At 33.7% G+C, this 22970-nt stretch overlaps 4 protein-coding genes across 5 annotated transcripts; 2 read left to right on the top strand and 2 right to left on the bottom strand.

Moving 5' to 3' along the window:
- The first annotated feature begins 1383 nt into the window (after positions 1–1383).
- Positions 1384–5783, top strand: LOC130646188 (sideroflexin-1-like). Its single transcript, XM_057452342.1, has 11 exons — positions 1384–1599; positions 1744–1914; positions 2285–2383; positions 2756–2831; positions 3322–3407; positions 3491–3551; positions 3621–3687; positions 3836–3885; positions 4217–4266; positions 5378–5425; positions 5545–5783. The coding sequence occupies exons 1-11, from the start codon at positions 1427–1429 to the stop codon at positions 5639–5641; spliced, it is 978 nt and encodes a 325-aa protein (XP_057308325.1). The 5' UTR covers positions 1384–1426; the 3' UTR covers positions 5642–5783.
- Positions 5784–7431: 1648 nt separating this feature from the next.
- On the bottom strand, positions 7432–13903 carry LOC130646187 (transcription factor coe2-like). 2 transcript variants are annotated; one of them, XM_057452341.1, is made up of 14 exons: positions 13799–13903; positions 13268–13392; positions 12757–12974; positions 11799–11854; positions 11454–11527; positions 10675–10743; positions 10509–10590; positions 9953–10210; positions 9740–9866; positions 9575–9663; positions 9140–9400; positions 8811–9030; positions 8352–8537; positions 7432–8249 (listed from the first exon to the last, which is right to left on the bottom strand). In XM_057452341.1, exons 1-14 carry the CDS (start codon positions 13799–13801, stop codon positions 8188–8190), a joined length of 1830 nt encoding a protein of 609 aa, XP_057308324.1. In that variant the 5' UTR covers positions 13802–13903; the 3' UTR covers positions 7432–8187. The 2 variants fall into 2 exon arrangements, with proteins under 2 accessions (XP_057308324.1, XP_057308323.1); XM_057452340.1 differs by lacking the exon at positions 13799–13903 and adding an exon at positions 13565–13720.
- Positions 13904–17237: 3334 nt separating this feature from the next.
- LOC130646185 (uncharacterized) lies at positions 17238–19268 on the top strand. Its single transcript, XM_057452337.1, has 2 exons — positions 17238–17511; positions 17636–19268. The coding sequence occupies exons 1-2, from the start codon at positions 17261–17263 to the stop codon at positions 19053–19055; spliced, it is 1671 nt and encodes a 556-aa protein (XP_057308320.1). The 5' UTR covers positions 17238–17260; the 3' UTR covers positions 19056–19268.
- A 13-nt stretch (positions 19269–19281) lies between these two features.
- LOC130646186 (gamma-glutamyl hydrolase A-like) lies at positions 19282–22197 on the bottom strand. Its single transcript, XM_057452339.1, has 2 exons — positions 21403–22197; positions 19282–19763 (listed from the first exon to the last, which is right to left on the bottom strand). Exons 1-2 carry the CDS (start codon positions 22094–22096, stop codon positions 19480–19482), a joined length of 978 nt encoding a protein of 325 aa, XP_057308322.1. The 5' UTR covers positions 22097–22197; the 3' UTR covers positions 19282–19479.
- Positions 22198–22970: the final 773 nt, after the last annotated feature.

The raw sequence follows: 22970 nt of genomic DNA, 5'->3' as shown, positions 1-22970 counted from the left end.
TTCTTTTCGGGAAAAAATTAAAGATTATAGTATGTATGTATAATATAAGAGTTTAATTTTTTTACTTTTCTCAATTTTGCTTTGCCTTAACTACCCAGTCACGTAGGGGATATAAAAATATTTTTGTTGTCTATTTTAACCCAGCTTTTCTGTAATTAAAAAAAAATAAATATAAAATTATCATCTTCTAATTTTTAATTTTACATAGTAAAAATAAGATTTCAGCTGTTAAGTTGACTTCTGAAGGTTTCTGATTACCTATCTGTGGTTATGGATGTATTTTTGGATATATGTATGCTAAACATAATGTGTTGTTTTGAAACGACAAATCATTGAAGCATATAAATTATTGCTGAATTTGTGTTTACTTAATAGTGTTAATACATTTGTTTCCTCTGTACTTGGTAAACAATTGTTGAAAGAACTTCTTGTTCTGTGTTTATTTGTTACTACATTTGTTAAACTTCTTTGTATATATACATTCAGAAATTGGTTTATAAACTACAAAACCTTTTTTTAATTGCATGAGCTCAAAGTAGAAATGCATTAGAATTAAAAAGACAGGTTAATTTTTCTAATTTTTTTTTGAACATGTCTATTTTCTTTTCTTTTAAATACTTGAAAGAAAGCATCCCAAAATTGTATCATTTTTTTATTAAAAACACAATTCTTTCCTGACATGTTTAAAAAATAATTTTTGTATACTTTGTGCTCCCATGCTAAGGGTTGTTTATATGGAAAGTACAGTGGAAAATTACCTGAAAAGGGATAAATGCTTCATGCTTCTGTTCAATTTTCTTTTAAAACGTTTTATTTATTTATTTATTTTTTTGTAAAAATGGGACAAAAATGAACTTTTTTAGTCCTATTGTTAACAACTATGTTTGAAACCAACATTGTTTTGATTTTCCAATTTAATTTGTTTTAATATAATTATATGCATAAGTTCAATAAAAACTTGTTTAATCAGCTAATATTTAGCTTAATATTTTATCATTTTTTTGTTTAAATTCTGTTTATCTTCACTTAATTGGTATGATAAGTTGTTTGACTGATTGTGATAATATCATTAAACCGTCACCATTCTTTCTTTTTTTTAAATCTTTAGTTCGTGTTTGCGGTTATTTATTGTGTAAATAAACATACATATATTTTGTATAAGCATAGCAATTGTAAGGCTGGACTCAAAGTGAAGAAAAATTTTAACTATAATTACAGCCTTTCCCTCTATGAAGTAAGATATCAGAAATAAATATCAATTTTTGTTTTTTAGTTTTGAAACATATCATAATTTATATATTTTCATAAGAAATTTTTATGAGTCCAATTTTCCTAGGATAAATTTTTGGTTTAGTTTGATTTGGTTTTAAATTTACTAAATAATAACATCTACCTAATATTTCCAGAATAAAAGACTTATTTTGATATGACAGAAGCTCCAAAGGATTCAAATGGTCGTTTAGTAATAGACAGCCCCAGATGGTTACAAGACACATTCACTGGTCGAGCAAAACATTTTTTTAATGTCACTGACCCACGAAATCTTTTTGCTAATGATGCAACTTTAGAAGCCGCAAAAACATTAGTTGAAAAATACAGGTAAAAAACATTCTTAGACCTCCTAAGCAAAACCGAAGTCTGGTATATATCAAATCGTAGTACTAAATTTATTAGAATAAGAAAACTAATATATACGTACTCCAGTTTAGCTTTCTGCAGTTGCATATAATAGTTCATTTATAGACTTGGTGTTGAACCAGCTGGCACTTCAGATGAAGAAGTATGGAATGCCAAGAAAATATATTCCTCTGCATTTCATCCAGACACGGGTGAAAAGCAACTTCTGATTGGTAGAATGTCAGCACAAGTACCAATGAATATGACAATTACAGGTGCTATGATGACATTTTATAAGTATGTCACTTTTATATTTCTGACTTTGCCTAATAACTGATTTTACATGCCGACTGTGCTTACTTCCATGTTGTTTGAGAAATTTATAAAAACTGCGAAGTATCTCTAAAAATAACTTTTGTATTACTCGAAACATTTTTAAATGGTTGAAATTTTCTGTAAATTCAATATAAAATTCCCTATGATATCCATATGATATCAGTAAAATAGCTATTTGAGATCATTCACAATTTTTTATTTTGCATTTCTCAAAGTCCTATATGCTAACATTAATTCCACCATCTTTTCTTCTGTAAACAATTTGTATCTTAAGGTGATTGTTTCATAGCGATGTTCTCTGGAGAATCAGCTTTAATATTTTTTTCTACAGAACAACACCTGCTGTAATATTTTGGCAGTGGGTTAATCAGTCTTTCAATGCTGTTGTGAATTACACTAACAGAAGTGGTGATCAACCTATCTCTACAAAGTAAGACTGTTCAAGTTTCTACTTCTTACAATAAATAACTTTTAATAAACAAAGGTGGGGCCGTCTACGATGAAGAATAAAGAAAAACAAAGTTGCCATGCTGTGTTTAGCTCTAAAAGAACTATTCTAAATTTTTTGGTTGATTGTCAGATCTTTTGACGAAGCAAAAATATCATTAAAATACAACTAATAAAAGAACAGTAAAGCCGATATAATTTTTTCCCTCCATATTTATTTTGACTTTTTTAAAGTCATCACTTTCGTTTAATTTTAATCAATTTTTCTAAAAGCACCTGATTACCTTCTCCGTAGGCATTAACATTTGATGTGTAAATTTTTGAAGTCTCATCTATCAATACATTGTCTTTTTAGGATGTTGTCGCAGGCGTATGTATCAGCCACAGGTGCTGCATTAATAGTTGCTTTAGGTTTAAATTCCATGGTGAAAGTAAGGATTTTTTGCTGTAAGCATAAATGTTTTTACACAAAGATAAGTTCAAAGTTATTTGTAGAACTTATCTGCAAAGGATTGTAGAAATATTTTTTTTTGGATTTAACAGGCGAAAAATATGCCATTTTTCGGTTTTTGGTCATAGCTACAAATAATATAATGTCTATCTTGTTGCATCCAACTTTACGTCTGTAAGCCAAATGATATTTTCGAGGGAATCCCGTGGATTTTTCTATGGGATAACGCTACAAATTCAGTATACTGTAGAATCAAAGTGAAAAAACCTTTTATTAAAGTTTGCATAACACTTCATTTAATGGCAAAGTAAATGTTTGGTTTTCATGGAGGTTGAAATAAAAATTTACAGAGAAACCTTTTTGCTGATCTAGTGAAAACCTGCAAAAATGAATTTTGCATTTATTTTCTGCACAAAATTCTTTTGTAAAAAAAAGAGTAAAGTACTTGATATACTTTAAACTATTTTTAGTCGTTGCCACCACTTGTAGGAAGATATGTCCCCTTTGCTGCTGTCGCTGCTGCTAACTGTGTCAACATACCTCTTATGCGACAAAGGTAAAATATATTTAAAAGAATTGTGGTTCTCAAGGTCGTTGAAACAACTTCAAGTTAAATAATTATTTTTTGCGTATGTTTAGAGAATTGTTGCATGGTATACCTGTGTTCGATGACAATGGAAATAGACTTGGTGAATCAAAGGTAAAGGACTGTGTTCTGTTATACGACGTGACAGCATAAGTCAGACGTTTGTCTCACTTGCTTTTGTAGGTAGCTGCTCGCCATGCTGTGGTGATGACTGTCTTTTCAAGAATTGTGATGGCCTCACCTGGAATGGGTAAGTGAGGATTTTTAATAATGATTAAAATAATTTCTGTTTAAAGCCGATACGACAGAAGGACTGGGTTATAGCTACTATACTTTAACTGTTTTTGATGCGAGTTTGAAGGAAATTCATTGATTTTTTTGGTTTGTTGCTTTTTTAGCTATTCCTCCAATCATAATGAATATTTTAGAAAAAAAGTCTTTCATGAAAGTAAGTTGGTATGCCTTAATTCATTAAATTTTCGCACTTTTTTAATTTTTATATAATGTTGCGCACCTAGATTGAGCACATTTTTTTTACTTACGACTTTATGTGCACCTACTTTTTTTTCGGAATTTTTTTTTGTTATATAAGCTTCTTGTTGCATGTCTGTTAAAATAAGAAGGTCTGCAAAACTGTAGCTGCTTTTGAAGTCTCTGTTGTTTATCACTTCACGCTGGCTTTTGCTTACAAGTTTTTTTTGAAGGATATAAGCCTCATGTTGCTTATAATAAAAACGTGTATATTAATAAACCATCCTGATTTTTGACAACTTTCTTAGCGTATGCCATGGCTAGCAGGTCCACTTCAAATTGGAATGGTTGGATTTATGTGAGTATATTCATTCCACATTTAAGTTATTTCTTTAAAATAAATTTTATGCAAGGGAGATTGAGAGTTGTTCTAATAAAAAGATGATAAATATTTGGCACAATTTTGTTGCGGTTACAAATAGTCATGAAAATGAATTTTAAAATAAGTTATAATTTTTATTTTGTAATTATTTTTCAATCTGTTTAGCTTTTTTTCAAGTTACTTGGCCCACTTGTAAATATTTTGTAAAATACCTTGAAAAAAGAAAAATTTTAGTGTCAATCAAGCCATTTTGATTCTTATTATATAAGTACCTAGGACTACAAATAACCATAAAGGGGTGGCGTAGTTGACCAAACCCGCCATATATGCCCAGACTCTTTTTTATTCATAAAACAAATATTTCCCTTTCGAGGTCAAGCTGGTGATATTTTACAGACACAAATCAAAAAAATATATATTCTGGTCGTAATTTAATTCCAAATGCTCTGAGCTATACTAAAAATGATCAAGACCTCGGGCTCATTACAAATAAGTAAAAAAAATAGTAGCAGTTGAATTATGTTTAACTAGTCGGTAACCCCTGAAAAAATTCACGGGTTCGCCTGTTCTTTTTATACCGCATTGCGTGTGTCTCGCTACTTGCCGTACCATTTTGCGTGAAAGACAGACGACAGACAGACAGATGTATACGGGTAATTTAATATACCCGTATACGTCTGTTAGCCCGTGGAAAATCCACGGGTTCGCCCGTCCTTTTTATACCGCATTGCGTGCTTCTCGCTATTGCGCAGCTAAGCTACCATTTTGCGTGACAGACAGACAGACGTATACGTGCATTATAATATAGATATATTTTTGTATGTTTACATATTGTACTCCAGTCTGTAAAATACACGAAATTCCGTGGAAAATAAATGATTGATTCGATTCCCTTTGACGTACGGTTTATGAATATATACAGGATTTTCTTATAACATTTTAAGACATTGGATTACAAAAAGACACTGTCTATTTGTAATCCTATGTCACACATTACAACACGGTTACATTTGTTGATAACTCCTCTTCAAGTATAATTCTTTCACTCGATTATCTGTAATTTATTCCATACCACTTTGTATTTCAGCCTGGTGTTTGCCACGCCTCTATGTTGTGCGATATTTCCGCAAATAAGGTAACAAGTTCCTCAAACTTTTATATTTCCACAAATAAGGCAACAGGTTCTTCAAACCTTTATTGCGAATTGTTTAAATTTTGCAAAATGTGTCATTTTTTTATTCCTTTATCGTGTAGTTCCATAGCAACATCGAAACTCGAACCAGAATTACAAGATGCCGTGCGCAAAAAAAGAGACGATCTACATAGTGTATATTTTAATAAGGGTTTGTAATGTTATTTTATACATACATTACGAAAATATAGTTCTTTGAATTTTGTAACACTACCTAGATTTTTTATTAAAATTTCATCTGGTTATTTATTTAAATTGATGGAATTTTTTAGATGATTTTTAATTCAAACTTGTTATTAAATTTAAAGTGTTCCTCTTCTTTTCCTCTCTTATTTAAATATCACGACCGCACTTTTATATGATGAGATAGTATGTTCAAATATAGCGATGTCTCAGACTTAATTCCGAACACTCTCTTCACAAAATTCGCATTAACTCTGCATGAAAATTTTTGCAACCCGGATTTAAGTATCTATAACTTTCACTAAATTATCATTGTTTTTATTATATTTGTTTTTATTATATATTTCTTAAACCATTACCAGCGTGTGGGCCTTCAACAGAACGCATTGGTCTGTTTGCCAGTATTGTCACCAGAAAATGGAGTCGGTTTGCAAGTAATTTGAATTTGAATTCTTGCCGCAGCTCTTCGCAGCTTCATGGGAGTGCATTCTTCCAGGATAGTCAGCACATTGGAAAAATTGAAAAGGAAAGGAAAATTAGCTTTTCTGATAACTTTCCCCACAATTAAATTTATTTAGTTTACACATTTGTAAATACACTTTCCGTTGTCACTGAATATCATGGAAATTCTTTATACAGTTGACTCTCAGTAACCCGAACCTCCACGGGATCTTTGGTAAGACGAAAGTCTGTTACAAAGTTTTGTTTAAGGTTTTCAACCTGCTCCAGGGCTTACAATCTTACCATTGTCAATACAAGAGAGCAAATTTCTCTTCCATGTGTACTGAAAATGGAGAGGTCTTGCATCGTTTCCAGCCATTCGTTGACGAGGTGGTGCCGTATTTTTATCGTCATTTATTCGATTTCTACAGAAAAAGCTTGACGAGAAAAGTTCAACCTGTAGAGGGAAATTCCTCTGAGGGGCCCACAAATTTGTTTGACCAATTGACATATTCGGGTTTCCCATTCGAGTTCGAATTATAAAGATTTTTTTAGCTTTAGAAGTGTGTGTAGGATTAAGGCCCTGACACATTTCGACCTAAAAGATGTTCCAGTATTCGAGTTATCGAGAGTTTAGACTACTTCCAGTGCTCCAATTACAGCACCCGATTGAAGTCATCTCCACTTTCGTCTTTTTCAAGTTTAAAATCTTCCTCACTCAACACATCAGATATAATTTCTTCGTCATTCATTATCGATTCGGCAGTCTTGACGAAACAATCCATAAATACCACATCTTTCGGAGAACTCCGAAGGGTCGACTGTCAGTCTTTCTAACTGGTCTTAAGATCCTTGAAAGGATCATCAGTATTTAGTTGGCGTCAGCTTGGTTTTTATTCAAAATCCTAGCATTAACGAAGCAGTTGATGACTGAGCTGGACAGGCAAAATATATGATATGAAAAAAATGAAGCAGCAACTATTTAAACAGAAGAAATTAAAAAAAATTAAGCCAAATTAAGTTACCCGAAGAAATATGCAAAAAAGGGTTAGCCGGTGTGTGATTTACCGCGAGTCAACTCTATTAAAAAAAAGATTCTAAAATATTGCGGGTCAATACTTTCTTCTGTTGAATGCTGACTAATTATAAGTACTTATGATCGATTACATTACCCCTTTTTTTTCAGTCTGAACTAGCTAAAATAGTTCTGGAGTTTTGTTTTTTAAAATTTGCTGCCACCATGACTTCCGACAAGCAAAAGAATAACGTGTAAGTTTTATGGGATTGAGGGTTGACATCAACTCGAAATAAAAACACAAATCAAATTACTTTGTAAAAATAAAAATTAATAAAACACAATAAATTAGATACACAGCATGTACATCAATGTTGTAAAAAATATTTTAAGATTCTCGACAATGAATCTTAGAAAGTTTTTATTTTTGACTAGAAAGTATTTCATAAAAACTAGTCACAAGTTAAATACCTTGTCGGCCATTTCACGAGGAACCTTGCAAATCTCTCTTTATGAAAAAACTTTTTAAAAAACCAAGGGGTACAATTTTTTACTAAGTCGCAAAATATTAAATAAATTCAGTGTCACAGGGGCAGACAAGGTACGATACTCATTGGCATAAATATAAACACACTTGTCATACGGAATATATTAAAATCTATATATAAACACTGTAACAGAAAGAAACACATTGCTCAAAGCATCCGATTACAAAATTTACAAAACAATAGCTTGAGTTAAGCCTACTTATATAAGAAAAAGTAAAACCCTATCTCGTTTCAAAAATCTTTGGAGTAACGAAAGCTGTTGGAAAGTTTTTATGTAAGGCTATTTCTGGATTTAGAAAGTACTAAAGTTGTTCTAGAAGCAAACTGGGAAATTATCTGTCCTGGGCATCTTTATCTGGAACACGACCCCCCATGCACATTTCTAGCGCCATTTTTAAAATAGCAAATTCACTGACCAATATTTTGCCTGTTGTATGCATGTGGAATTTTTAAAGCGCAGCCATACCTATACCTTTTTGTTGGACTATATTACAAATGGTTATTGAATATCTCAAAATTTAGTTAGTGATGGATTGGTATTGTTGTTCGTCTTCGTAACTTGCTGATGGAATATTAACATCTAAAAAAATTAAAGCACAAAATTTAGTGTGCTGAACACGAAATATCACAGGGCTGATCATTCCCTGGTTTTTTTAAGGTAATGGTTATGTCACCAATGTACCTTGTATTCCGTTAGGCGTAACACTCGGACTTCCTTCTCTTATTTGTTGCGGAGAGATTTGCTGAAAGTTGTTTTGCTTTTGTTGTAAGTTGTTTGTACTACCGAACTGAAAGACATTGTTTGAACCATTGTGAGTTGGTGGTAAGCTCTGTGGCGTTGGTGGCAGCATTGGGGAAGCTTGAACTCCTATAAAACAGAATATGGAGGGTATTAAATAGACACTAATACCCTATAAAAACTAAAAATGACGAAATTTATATAATGGAAATTTTAACGACTTATTTTTATTGCAAGTATTGGCTCTATCTACGACTTTGTAAGAATACTTGCAAGAGACACGTACATCATTCCTTTGACGTTTTTTCTTATCACACAAGCCATGAATTTATTGTGTATATATGAACTAGAGGAACTTAAGGCTATTTTTTTTAACAAAACAAAATGTTAATGATACGTCACCTTGATTCGTTCCATATAACGAGTGCTGTGTCGAAGTAACATTCATTCCCGAGTAGCCGTACATCATGCCCATGGAGTGCTTGTTAGGACCGAGAAACGAAGAAGAATTGATTTGTGTTGGAACAAAGGAAGTATCGTGAGTCATACTCGGTTTGTAACTGCTCGATTTCATGTCCATCTTCATACGTTTATCTGGCTGGTTGTTGTTCTCATCACGCTCCTAAATTATAAGCAAAACAAAAATATAACTTAAAGCCGAAGTATTGCTCACTGTGAACTCTAACATTTAGGTTCAGGCAAATCCGATATAATGATATTGGAAAACAAACCTCAGTAAATACGTCATCGTTTGACCCTTCCATGCAAGTGTCAGTCACCATAATATCTGGACGTTGTTGCGCACGGGGTGGCATCAGCATGGCTGTTTGGTAAGGATAATACGGCGACGGCGGTGGATAACTGGTGGAGTTGTTGGGCATCGGTCTCATTGCGTTCATCATAGTTTGCGGAGTTGGTGATGGGATAAACGACATGCCTTGGGCAGAATAAATTGATTCCACCATGTCTGCAGCTCTTTTTAAAATGATTTCCTGGAATTAAACATATTTGTAGTTAATATTCTAGGTTATTTTTACCAGCATGCGAACATAGTAGGTTCAAAGTGGTACGTGGGGAAACACAAGGTCAAACATATATCGGACAGTTGTACGCTAAGGACACTTTTCAATCTCGAGTCGACTATATACAGACTTTGGCGTACTTACTTTCGGTACTTTCTCTGGATCTCCTTGATGTCTTGGAAGCAACTTTGTTAAACGCTGGAATCCGTAATCGATCGATGGTTCATTTAACGCTGAAATGAAGATATTTTGATTAACATACTATTTTTAGCATTGCTACAAAAAATAAAAATAATTGGTTCTACTTACAATTATAAATAAAACACCCCGGTGCACCGTGAAAGATTGGGCGTGAATTAAACGCTAAGACAACCTCTACCATTCCTGGCATCGGATGTGGTGGGACAACCACACGAAGTGCTGTTTGAGAAAACACCTAGAGAAAGGAAGAAGGAAAAAATTATCTCAAAATGAAAAGCATGGTCCCGACTTTTAAAAGTTAATTTTGACTCGATGTTTTACCTCGACGCTCCATACAAGACAGTTACCAAATATGACTTGTAAGCCTTCAAAAAAATTCTCGCCGATAATGATGACTTGAGATCCTCCGCTTGTCCATCCTTCCGATGGAATGAGAGCTTTCACTAGTGGTGGAGCTTCCATTGGTTCCAGTTTGATTTTAGATGACGAGCGGCGACCATGCTTGGAATTGTTGTGAACAAACATATTTGTTGAGATCGCGATAGGATCCTTCATGTCTGGTGTCGTTGCTATAGCGATCTATAGTAAACATACATTACATTGCCGATACATTACATAACCATATTTATAAATGTATAAGGTTTTGTTCTATAACTAAATATTGCCACCAGTTTTAAACTGTAGCTAGTAACAAGTTGACGTTTAATTTCAACATTGTATTAAAATATAAACTATGTAAACACCGACAAACATTTATGATTTTGTTGCTCGCCAACATGTTGAACTTGTGAGAAGACAAGGATGGCAAAATCTGCACCCATTTAACTAAAATATTGCACAGGTTGACCTCAACATTAGGTACTAAAATAAACAATACCTGAAATCGCCTCATATCTCTCGGATTTCCAGCTGTTTTTAAACAATTCTGATTGCATTTCATGAAAAACTTTACAAAATATCTAAAATGGAAACAGTCACTATAAATAATACAAAATACCTCCATTCAGATAGGACATGGGATGGTCTACTTTTAAAAAACTAACCTTTCCACCACAACACAATCAGATGGTGTTTCGTTTCGATTGCCACATGATTTTTTGTCACAACAACGACTAAATACAAAGAAATAAAAGATATTAATCTTAGCAGAAATTTTATTCAGATACATACAGTCTAGCGACTTGAAACTGTGGTGAGTGAGACAACAAATTGATTGTCTTGTTTATTCTAAAAAGTTCTTATAAGAATTTACGCCGATTACCATTCTTAGATTGCATTAGCATACTTAATGTGCTTAATCACAAGATGTTTGCTCAAGCCAAAACACCAAATACTGTGTTTCCTCTATTAACCGCCCGGGCACTTATTACATTTTTATGAATTTCAAGGTGGCGGTTATTTAAAGAGGACGTTTTTAAAGAGGTAACGGTTATAAAATTATTATGAATTAGAATGGTTGTCTCACTCTTCGGTGAAGGATTCGCAATACCGTACCGAAGAAACAAGGTCTTTATCAGACGTTTTTTGCTCAGCTAGTTATATTGAACCATAATAAAATCAAAGCTACCCGACCCGCCCAGAAGCTTCTTTTATAACACGAAGAACCTTTGTTACTTTGCAATAACCGCCCGACTGCGAATATCGTACCTCTAATAACCGCCCGACTGCGAATATCGTACCTCTAATAACCGCCTCGGGTGCTTATTTAAGAGAGGCGCCTATAAAATTATTTCTAAACTTAGAGGCAGCGATTATTACAGGTGGAAGGGGCGCTCAATGGGGGGAGTTGGTGCTAAAAAGAGGAAATATGTTATTAACTAACCTGCACATAACCTCATGCGTCAACAAAACGCGACACATCTCTGGATTTTTGTCTTGGCCTTCATACTTTATTATCTGTAAAATGGGTTACAATGATTTGGTTAACATAGTATGTTTACATCCAAAAAAGGGAGGGGCAATTTTCAGCCAGCACAAATACTGTTACTTCAGATTTGGCTGGACAATTATTTGTTCCGTCACAAATTTAAATGACAGCAGTCAATGTGTGTTTTTATCACAACAAGATTCACAATCTTTCGTTTCATATAAGACATTGCGAGATTATTAATTGTTGTTCGTTTCTATTTAACTTTTTGACAAATAATTTTTACTAGTGATAACTTACCTCTCCGCTTTGCGAGTCGATTAATTTCACGTATATATCTTGCTCAGCCTGATATCCTGTAATTCAAATAAAAACGAAACTTAAAAACAAAGAAATAAAAATCATTGTCCAAGTAACTAAAAATTTTAATCACAGTAGTCTCTCTAATTAACGAACACTCTAAAAAGCCAATTAACGGACAAATTTCATTACACTGGACGAATCCTAGTCAAAGTCTCATAGAAAACTTTTTTAAATAGCGGACAAGAAATTCGCGGACACCTCAAGAAATTTTTCAAAGTGTTTAAGATTTTTTTTGGTCAGAGTAAAAAATTATCGTTTATCTACTTTTTTTTAATTTATCTAGTTTTATATAGTATAGTATATAGTTTGTTTTGAAACAAAAACGTATTTTTATACTTTTACTAAGTTTTTTAATATTTTTTCTAACCTCAAAATACATCAATTTTTTGACTTAACAACAAAAAAATTGCTAAAAAATATTAACTTTCTAATAAGCGGACAGATTTTTTACACCAATGATGTCCGTTAATTAAAGAGGCTATTTTAGTTTGTTAATAATGGCAAGTTACGGGTGAAGAACATTCCAGGTTTTGCATGACTTAAGTTTAAGAACATTGTTCATAACATCTAATAACGAATTAGCTACAAGAAGGTCATATGAACATAACATATCGTGACTTTAACAAACGTTGAAGTCACGTTGATACTGAGTTTTTTATTTCAGTCTGGTAAAGTAAGCCCCACTCCCCAAAATATATTGTATCAAAACATAATCTATCGACTTCATAGCAAAGTATTGCCTTATGGAAACTAAGCCTGTTTAATCTAATTAATGACTGCTGATGTGATACTAATTAATACCGAATCTTAATTAAGGGTGGTTTTACAAAGTTTACAATAAAACAGTCTACAACAAAATTAAAATTGGAATCTGAAATCCAAGGATTTTGCTTACCATTCGCAAAGGTAAATTTCAGCCGATACTGAATTCCGTTTTTTTTCGGATCCCCTTCATCTTCATCTAGTTCTTTTATAAAACCGTTAAATAAACCTTTCTCGGTTTCAATAGGGTTGTTGTTTTTGTCGTATAATGACAAAACGAAATGAAAAAAGTTGCTCTTTCGTAAATTGGACGGCGGCTGCTTTTCAAAAACTGCTTTAACGACTTCGCAACTATTAAAGAAAGAATAAAAAATTATAGTGCAAATAAAAAATTAATTAAACACTTATCCTTAACGCTTTCTACATTATTTCATATATACCTGATAAACGACAAATTATCGATCCGTTTTATATCAGGCATTTCTGCAAGTTTTGCACACCATTCAAATTTAGACAAAAATAAAAGGAGAATGAATGATTCGTTCCAAATTTTAGATAAGAAAAAAATTCGAACGCACATTTCGAACAAAGTAGCCTTCCTTTCACACACTATCATAAACAAAATTTTGTGACGTAATACGAACCCGACTGATGATGGCGGAGGCGGTGGTGCTTGAGTTGGATGGGTAAATGTTGGTTGCATATGAGGGTAGTTTGGTTGTGGAAGAGCATCCGTGGCACAAGGCAAGATATTTCCATTAATAATATCCTATAGCGAAAGTTAAACTAATACTTTATTATCAAAATTTAAACATTATACAGAGACTCACTAAACATTGTAGATTGTTTTGTGTCATTAAACAATGAAAAAATCAAACCAAATACAGAGATAAGAAGAGAGACTTCGAAGTAACTATAAATAGTAGCAGGTATATGGAAACCTCTGTAGCCTTTGTATAAATCACGTTCGAATGGACAAAAAATGTTCTGAAATAAATGGTAGCTGATATGAAAAACATAAATTTATTTCGGAAACTCTTGAGGGAGGAATCTAAATATAAAGGAATTAAAGTACACAGCATTTCAACGATAACTCCCTGATTTTATATTGCACCGTTCTTCACTTGTCCCCTGGAGTAAAATAAAAATGAAGAAACAAGATAAACTATAGTTACCATTCTATTTTCTCCGGAGAAAACAACAAGATACTCGAAGGCGAAAAATTTCTTTCCCAATGGAGAAAGTAGGTTCTTGTACACTTACTTACGTAGCGATTAGCGCAAAATATATCGCACTGTTTTATTATTTACTCTTTCTTTGTTTTAAATAAAATTACTAATCAAATGACTGTCTTGTGAGGGCCAATCAAATATTTCGCCTGCTCTGATTTAATTGCCCGTACCCCTTCAGGGAGATATTAGTGAATTTCTCATTAGTGCCGCCAATCTATGATATTAATAGTTATCTATTGTTCCTAATTACAACCGTCAATAGAGAAATATCTCGCTTTTCGCAGAGGTAATAGACCGTGACACGATGCGTCAACTTGTACAATTATCTATTGTATTGAAACATATTTCAAATGTAATTATGTATCAAAATTTTTTGAATGCGTTAAAATGAACGTTGTACAACAATATCTACAATAATCATGTTATGATTAAAAAATTCTGTTCAACAAATGTCACACGGCACCTTCTTATGCAGGTGGACTTGGCAAAAACACAGACAACTCTTTACTTTCCCGAAATTAAATTAAAATATAATCTAAAAAAATTTTTTTGCACATTTTATTTTATCTTATCAACTTGTTGTTTTTTAATTTTTCATCCTTTTATTGTCAAAAAATGATAAAAGGCCTGGGTACGACACTAAAAAAGCGCCACACGTTACATTATGACATCACACATGCACACACAAAAATGTTGTGTGATGAAGAAAGAACGAGTCATAATAAGTAGCCTTCCCTTCACATTTGTCTATTTCCTGTTGTCAATCCCACTAAACCTCTCTGACGACGGAAGTTTTCTGTGCTTTTTTTAAGTACAAACATATAAAAGTTATAAAAAAATATCCATTTAAATTCGTTCACTGCATTCTTGGAAATGCCCGTTTTCAAGAATGCCATTGTTCAAGCTACAACAGCAAAGTAATTACAGTCTTTAATATTGGGTATATCGGCAGTTTTTAAATTTAAACTAAACAGAATCATCACAACAAAAACAATCTACCACTGGCACCTTATTCTTACCCTGTTCGTAACAGATTATTCGCGCAAAAAAGTTTGCTATTGCGCTAATTATAGTATAGAAATTACTCGTTTTGCGCAAAAGTTTAATACACGCAAAAATATAATTCTATAGTTTATATAAAAATAACGCATTCATATTTTTTAAAGCTCAGAATTTAACTATTCCTCCTTTTTACTTTGGGAATTTAACTTGCGCGACAATTCATATACGAAATACGCTTATATTGTTATTGCGCGCGAAAAAGAAAGATGACGCTACATTTGCAAATTCACAGGTCAAATTAACAAAATTTGGAATGCATATGGATCACAATTTTTTAAATATACTCGCATTATGAAACTTTTCACAGAGTCTCAAAAAAGCTGTAGGCAAATGGGCTTAGGGCCATTCTGCTGACGACATCAATAACAATAATACAATACCGGCACGTATTTATAATAAACTCTTCTCCAGGACTCGTGATAGTCAGCATAATGAATTGCCCTGAAAACGAGGTTGGTTTTTAGTACACACAGCTTATTATAAAAACGGTACTGGAATTTGGAAACGAGAAACACCCATCTGCTATACCCTGTTGCTATTTAACTTGAGTTAAGAAATCTCGAAAATTTGTAAGAAGCTCAGACGTATCATAAAATGAAAAAAAATGTATGCCAAAGAAGTAAAAATAATATCATCAACAGTCAAACACTCGTCGAAAGTGGCAGAGGAGGTCTGGTTCCTGTTTAATTCTTGACTTTTAGATGTTTTAATTTTTTAATGTATAAAAAGAGAAACAGCGATTTGCATATAAAAAATTAAGAAATTTTTTGCCACTTTTATGTCATTGAGTCTAAAGTTGCAAAGTAGTGTTAACATTGACGAAGTCGTTGCAGCGGTAAATTTAATGACTGGGAAGACTTTGCAGTTTTTACGTCAGAGGCCGGTATCCAAAAACGGATGAATATGGAAACTGAGGAGCTAAGACTACCGTTATATGATAACGAATTAGGTAGAAGCAAGAATGAATTTGCGGGAAAAGCGGAAAACATTGGTTGGTTTAACGAGGTTGCTTCCGTAAAGAATCAATCTTTAGTTAATCAAGTGAGCAGCTTGGTAGAAGAGAAAGTTTTTGAAGGAAAAGCAACGAGCAACGATTTAAATTTAAATTCAACTGATTCAAATGTTTTACACTCATTTGATCGATATGTTCAGCTTGAAAACGCTTCGCACAAAGTGGCTGGCAGTGGATTTAATCCGTTTGGATTAGCAACCATTTTTCCAATAGAAAATATATTCACTGGAAATTTAGTTGATCCTTTTTATCATCAGCAAAGTTATGGGCTTTCTGATTATTATCTCCATGATTTCTCAAGAAACCAGTCTCAGTCTTACCCTAGCACGTACGAACATATAACACAGATCGATCAAAACACCACAAAATTGAACAGAAAACTTGCAGCAATCAAACCAAAGCCTGAAGAAGGTATTTCTTTGTATAATGGCGCGGGCAACCAAGTTATAACAAGCTCATTCCTAGAAAGTAATTTATTTTGTAAGTTCAGAAGAAAGAGAAAGAAAAAAATACGCTCAGAAAAGCAAGACATTAATAAAACACGAGGTATGCTGTCAATTTATCTCGTCTTCGTTTCTTTTTGCTTTTTATTGATATAAGATCTGTTGTTTGCACCAGATCAAAAAATAGCTTACTAGCTACATCATAAATTTTTGTGACTAGAAAAGAAGAATTACAAGGTTACAAAACGGGCTGTTGATAAACGCAAGTCGAGCTAATGGCACGCGCTTCGCGACTTCGGCGAAGCGGCGAAACTATCGCGCAGTGCATCGTTGCGCTTAAGACTGAATGAATTATTAAATTAAATATTTTCTCTATTATCATTTTAATAAATGTTAATTTATTATTGCGCAGCGCAACGTTGCACCAAGGGCTAGGGTTAGAGTAAGGTTGCGAAACATTGCGCAGCGCATTACCTTTCGCCGCTGCGTTGAAGTCGCTAAGGCCATTTTTAAAGGTATGTGTTATCCAAGAACTATAAAACATATGAATATACAAGCGCGAAACACTTTGTATAGCGCGCTGCGGCGAAATATATGTGCATATGTGCAAATCGCCGTCCTACTCCAAAAGCATCAACGACGGAGATCTCACTTGGACCGTTTTGTATCCCTTTTAAATTCCAAAAAAAATGTTTATGGTTAATTCCTTTTATATATCTAAGCTCGCTCGACTCATCCTTAAAATTTGGCAAAATACGCAAAAATTTCTAAAATTAAAGCATTCAGCTTATTTTTTTTTTAGAAGTAGAATTCATGGCGCACGCAGTAGCACTACATTGTCCCAGTGAGAATGACATCAGCATGGAAGATGTTGATGAGTTTATTGAAATGATGAACCCAACTGACAATACTGAAAACACGGCGTTGACCTGTGCTAATCACCAATTACATGAAAAATCTGGGAAAGTCGAGGATGAAGTGATTGACCGAACAAGTATGAAGCCGATAGAGAATTTGAAAGAAGAGTGTCTTACTAAAATGGTGGAGGGTGAAGCAGAAGATTCGGATGATGCTGAAATTGAGCTCATGTTAACAAAATTGCTGCCAGATGCTTTTTCCATCTGGAAGGAAAAATACAGGTAAAAAAGTCAACTGTAAAAGAATCGAATACGTCTGAGATAGCAAATTATAAAACTTAATTTTTAATGTAAGGAAACAACACAAAATAACTGCGATTATACTGACTCGTTTGTCTCATTCCAGGTCGTTGGTAAAAGAGGAATACCCTGAGGCTAGCAAGACAACAATTGAAGATAAGTTACGGGAGATATGGTATCAGATCCCGGCTGAACATCAACAAAAGTATTACGATAAAGCGAATGCCATGATAAAGAGATATCGATTAAGCTTGGGTAGTTGTTCCTTTAGTAAAGCAAGAAAAAAACGTGCTTTAAAATCACATTTCAAACTACGAAGTAAAGAAACAACTGTATTGAAACCGAAGCCTATCAAAGCACGACGAATTACTAGCGAATGTGCAGATCACGATGGGTGGCAATCTACGGAAGAATGCGCTCAGGAATACAAATATGATTACTCGAAAGCAATGAGAGAGACTATGACATACAACTCGCCAGACAAAACAGTCAAAAAAAAGTTAGCTAAAATGAAAGTACGAGATAACATCATGGATTTTACTGATGAGAATGAAATTGCTACAGGATTTTTGCAGGATATTATGATAGCAAGCAATATTGCTGAAAGTAGAAGTGAATATAACAGCGAGGACTTCGTTTTTAATGATGGTTCACTGGATGTTGGGGAGTTAGACAGTTATTTGTCCGGTGGAGACGATGTATTTGGTCGTTGTGACAACTTAGGTGAGGAAATAAACTTAGGAAATCATCAAATGAAACAGAGAATTGACGTAAGAGAAGAGAAAAAACGCCGAAACAGGATGAAGCAACGAGAAAGACGCAAAAAGAAAAGAAAATTGCTTCATGCGTTGGCAAAATATTGTGATATTAAAGAAATTAGGACTTGTGATATTAAAGAAATTAGGACTGAGAAGGATGGTGAAAAGAAAAAAGATAACAGTGAAGAACTTACTGAACAATATTACGAAGAAGCAATGGGTACAACGACTTGCCAGGATGAAGGAACCACAGACGAAGAAAACAAAAGCACGAATGACAGTCCAGGAATTAAAGCAAATGAATGTATCACAGGTAAACACGACGTCGCAAAAGAAACATATGATATTATATCCACCAATGTCCACGTAAGTTTCAATGATAATATACATGATGGTGACGAAAAAATAGCTCGAAGGGAAACATGCACTAACGTTGATTCTGGGACTCCAAATCTTAATCAGAAAGGCATACAAAAAGAAGATTATATTGATGGTAAAACGTTAGTTAAAGAGAATCGTAAAAATGATAGCAAAGATGAAATAAAAGATGAAGTAGAAGAAGACAGACTGGAAAAAGAGGGGGAAATAGAAGATTTTAGAAACACCACCAATGGAAAAGAAGAGCAACAGATAAGCGAGGAAGAAGGAAAAGAAAAAATGGATGAAAAGGAAAAGATAGAAAGAAAAATTAAAAATGTCAAAAAGCAAAAAAGTAGTACTCGATTAAGGAGAACATCTAAGAGGATCCTGAATCTAAAACAAAATTAACAGAAGACGTTTGCGGGAAGAATAGTTGAGACAAATGAAAATAAATATAGCTATCACTAACAATTCTTTCTCAGTTGTAACTAACTACATATATACAGTAAGACAAAAACGTATTTTTGATGACGGCACGTGAAAAAAGACTTATAAAGGAAAAACTAGATAGGTTCAAACACAAGTTTAAAAACATGCTTTACAAATTTAAAACCACATGCATTGCAATGATACAGTTTTAGTATTCCTCTTTATCGTGGTTTAAAAAAGGTGCTAAAAATTCTTGTTGTCTATTTGTTCTCGGGTACGAATAAATATTCTAGGCAAACTCTTTCATTGATTATCATAAAGTATCTATCTTTAGGAAAATGCATTAAGAAAAATCTATCCGAGCCATATTAGGTGGAAGATTTTTCATTTAGATCAAAACCAATTAATGTTGGATTATTTCACTTCCATTACCGAACACATACACCTGTTCAAACAAAGATGTGCCACCAGAAAATATAGGAGCATATTTGAAAATTGAATGCTTTATTTCTTCTTTTACAGATTTAAACTTCTGAAAATTCTTGCGAGCTTCGTTAACGAAGAAATTAGAGAGGTATTGAGCAACAGCAACAGCCTCGGGAGAATGATTAATTGCCTCGCGTGTGGTCCATTCAAATAAATTCTTTTCTGGATGCCATTGCGTTCCATAGAATGGATACTTTATCCCTGTGTAAAGAAAGATATAGATAGTTGCACCAAACTATTTTCAAGTTTTTTTATAGGCGTTGATTTTACTCAACATCGTTCTTGGCGCTTGTTGTTCTTTTTCTTTATCGGGAAGGCGAGGCAAACACTCGCCATCCCGATATAAAAAAGAGACAGCGGGCGATTCGAACGAGGTGGGATTATACTGACGCGGGCGTGAAAGACCATGTTGGTTCCTAGCATAAAAAACAATATGGAAGAAAGCAAACTTGTTTCCTAAATTTTATCTACGACTGTGCAGACGGCCGTCCTTTCAAAATTGCCGATTTAGGAGACACGATGGTAAGAGGTAGTTGCAAGTACTGACTGGCGAAATCTTGACGTAATTAAAAAGATAACTAATTACAAGCTCGTGAGCTTGTTACAAGCTCACGAGCTTGTATTAAAACGCAAATGTAACGCAAAAGAACGGAAATTTTTGCCTCTCTGAACACTGAAACGGGAATCTCATCTTCGTAACTATTTTTACTTTCTTTCACTGCACCATTAAATACATCGATTTTAAAAATTTAGTTAAAATGTAAGCAAAAGACAAATTATATTGTAAATAATGACAAGAACGGAATTTTTTTTCGCTACGCTAGTGACAAGCCAACATAGAGAAAAATCATTTCGGAAACACTCACTATTTGTGAGAGTTCCGGTAATATATTTTTTAACTACAGCTATTTGCTTTTTTCAAATAATTAAGATTTACTCGTATATTATTATTTTTTTATTTTGCTTTTTCTCACTGAGTAACTCTCTTATACCCCGTTCTTTTTTTTTTCTGAATAGTAAAATACCTTATCGGGGAAAAAAAACTCTAGAAAAACTGGCTTAATTTTTCCCCGACCAAAATTTCCCGCCCTTACTTTTTCCCCGACTAGTACTTTCACACGATTTTTTTATACCCGACTAAGAATTTTTGTACTCATTCTCGTAGTTGTTTTTGTATGAAAAACATACATTGATAAATTAAAAAAGTTGTTCAAATTCTCTTGTGAAGTTATCTACAGGAATATTAAAAATTAGTCGGGGAAAAGTGACTTACTTGAAAAATTAGTCGGGAAAAAGTGATTTATATTTCAAAAACGATAACGTATGTCGTGTCTAGCTTCGTAATAGAAGTCACAATCTGATGGACAGCTTTTGGTAAACTTTATTCGCGAGGTTGTTTACGTAATCATACATCTTGTCAATAATTACTATTAAACATTGACAAGTTATTGAATGCCATTTTAAGATAAAAAATCGGGGTTGAGAACTATTAATATTCTTTAAAGAAACTCCATAAAAGTTGACAACGTGGTGACTGAACCAAAATAAGTTTCATAACCTTTAAAGAACGGCCCATTCTTTGAAAAAAAAAACTGCTTTTTTTATTTGCCTTTGTTGAATTCATCTTCTAAAACATAGAGATCACTTTTATGAAAACAATGTCCTTAGAGTTATGGTAGACCAACTGTGGGACTGCTGTATTCCGAATATTTGCAGGTCCCGTCCTTTGAAGGTTAAGAAATCGTGTAGGCGCAATTAAAAAATATGCTAATACTCGCGAGTATTGGGATAATTACTCTTGATCCAAATATTCACTACAAAAACAAATTAAAAACCTTACCTTCGACAGTGGAGACAAACTCAACTCCCTTTTCGTCAAAATTTGTTGACAGAACCCTGTACATGGCATTTAGTTTCAGATTTGTTCCATAAAGCTCAGGACTTATCCCAGAATGGTGCATGTTCAACGTAATCTTCTCAAACATCAAATCCTGCATCATCTTTTTGTCCATGTCTTCAAAGAGTCGACTTCTGAAAGCATGCTGAGTGAAGTTTAACTCCATGGAGATATTTTCAGCCACAACATCCATTAGAATGTTCTCTTCTGCGGCTAGATTATGTAAAGTTTCAAAACCGAGGCAAGTTCCCCATAACGGAAAGTGAACGCCTTTGTCGTTCAACTTTTTAGCTTCGTGGTAGATAACTGATGCAGTTTCGTAAAATGGTGAGTCGTCTAAAGGCGCCGCTCCTCCAGGAAAAAGAGCACCATTAATAGATCGAACTAACTTACGTACCGCTTTGGGCTTCATTGTAGCCAAGATAGGCACGACCTGAGCACCAGCCATCTCCAGATATTTGACATACGAAGCCGCAATATAACCTTCAGATTTCTTAACTTGAGGAGAAAACGCGGAATGAACTTTCTGAGTAAGCACACCAATCGTCGGCCGATTGTTGGGTTTTCTTTTCTTTGCCATACCTTCAGATGACAACATTGCCAGTAAGAACATGACGTAGATATATAATGCATTCATGTTTTTTTCTTATCTCTGCGAAGGATTAAAAGTACTTAAGCCATTTATTTGTTATCGATATTTCAGGTTTTCGAGTGAATAAACAGTTGTTCGATTCAACAGAACGCCTTTATCATGCCGAATATAATTATACTGAAAATGTGTGGCGTAGACTGTAAATACAAACATGGTTTCACAGCTTAGAAAGAAAACAAATACAGCTGGAGAAAGTTCGAGCGGAATAATAATTTCAAAGCATGAGTATTTGTTGCTTCTGTAATTCAAGAAAATATATAGCGTATTGCGCCGAATTTAGTTGATCTGATAGGGTTACTCTGATCCAAAAATAAAAAACTGCAAAGAACCCTTATGATTGGAATTTTGCTTTCATTTTGTTCAGGGGTTAAAATTTCACTGTTTGTCTTTTTGTAATTTCTTTTCATAGAAATTAATTTTCGCGAATGCAATCTTAAAGAATATTTTAAGGGTATTTAATTTCGTGAATTGAATCTAAATGTGCAAATTTAACTACCCACCAAATTAAAGGAAAAAAACTCCATGCTGAATCATGGTATAATTTGATAAAAAGAAGAAATAATAGCGACAACACCAAAATACAATAAAACAGACGAGATTGCAAAAAACATTTTTAGGACAATCTAGGTTCAAGTTAAAGACGGCAAAAGAACACGTACGATGCGAATGACTAAACAAGGTCCATTTTGTCACTTTCGCACTGCTCAAGATGTTTCATCACGCTTCTGCAGCTGGCCACAATGTCGACGAAAGAAAATATTGGTTATTAAAAATCCATAAACAAAGTACGGGTAGGGTCAAACAATTGTGAATTTACGCCTTAGTAGACATTAATGCTTCGTCAGCTTTTTAAAACTCA

Source organism: Hydractinia symbiolongicarpus, chromosome 5 (assembly GCF_029227915.1).
Source record: "Hydractinia symbiolongicarpus strain clone_291-10 chromosome 5, HSymV2.1, whole genome shotgun sequence".
NCBI lineage: Eukaryota > Metazoa > Cnidaria > Hydrozoa > Anthoathecata > Hydractiniidae > Hydractinia > Hydractinia symbiolongicarpus.
Note: the sequence above shows the minus strand (reverse complement) of the source record. Positions and strands in the feature narration are given on the sequence as shown.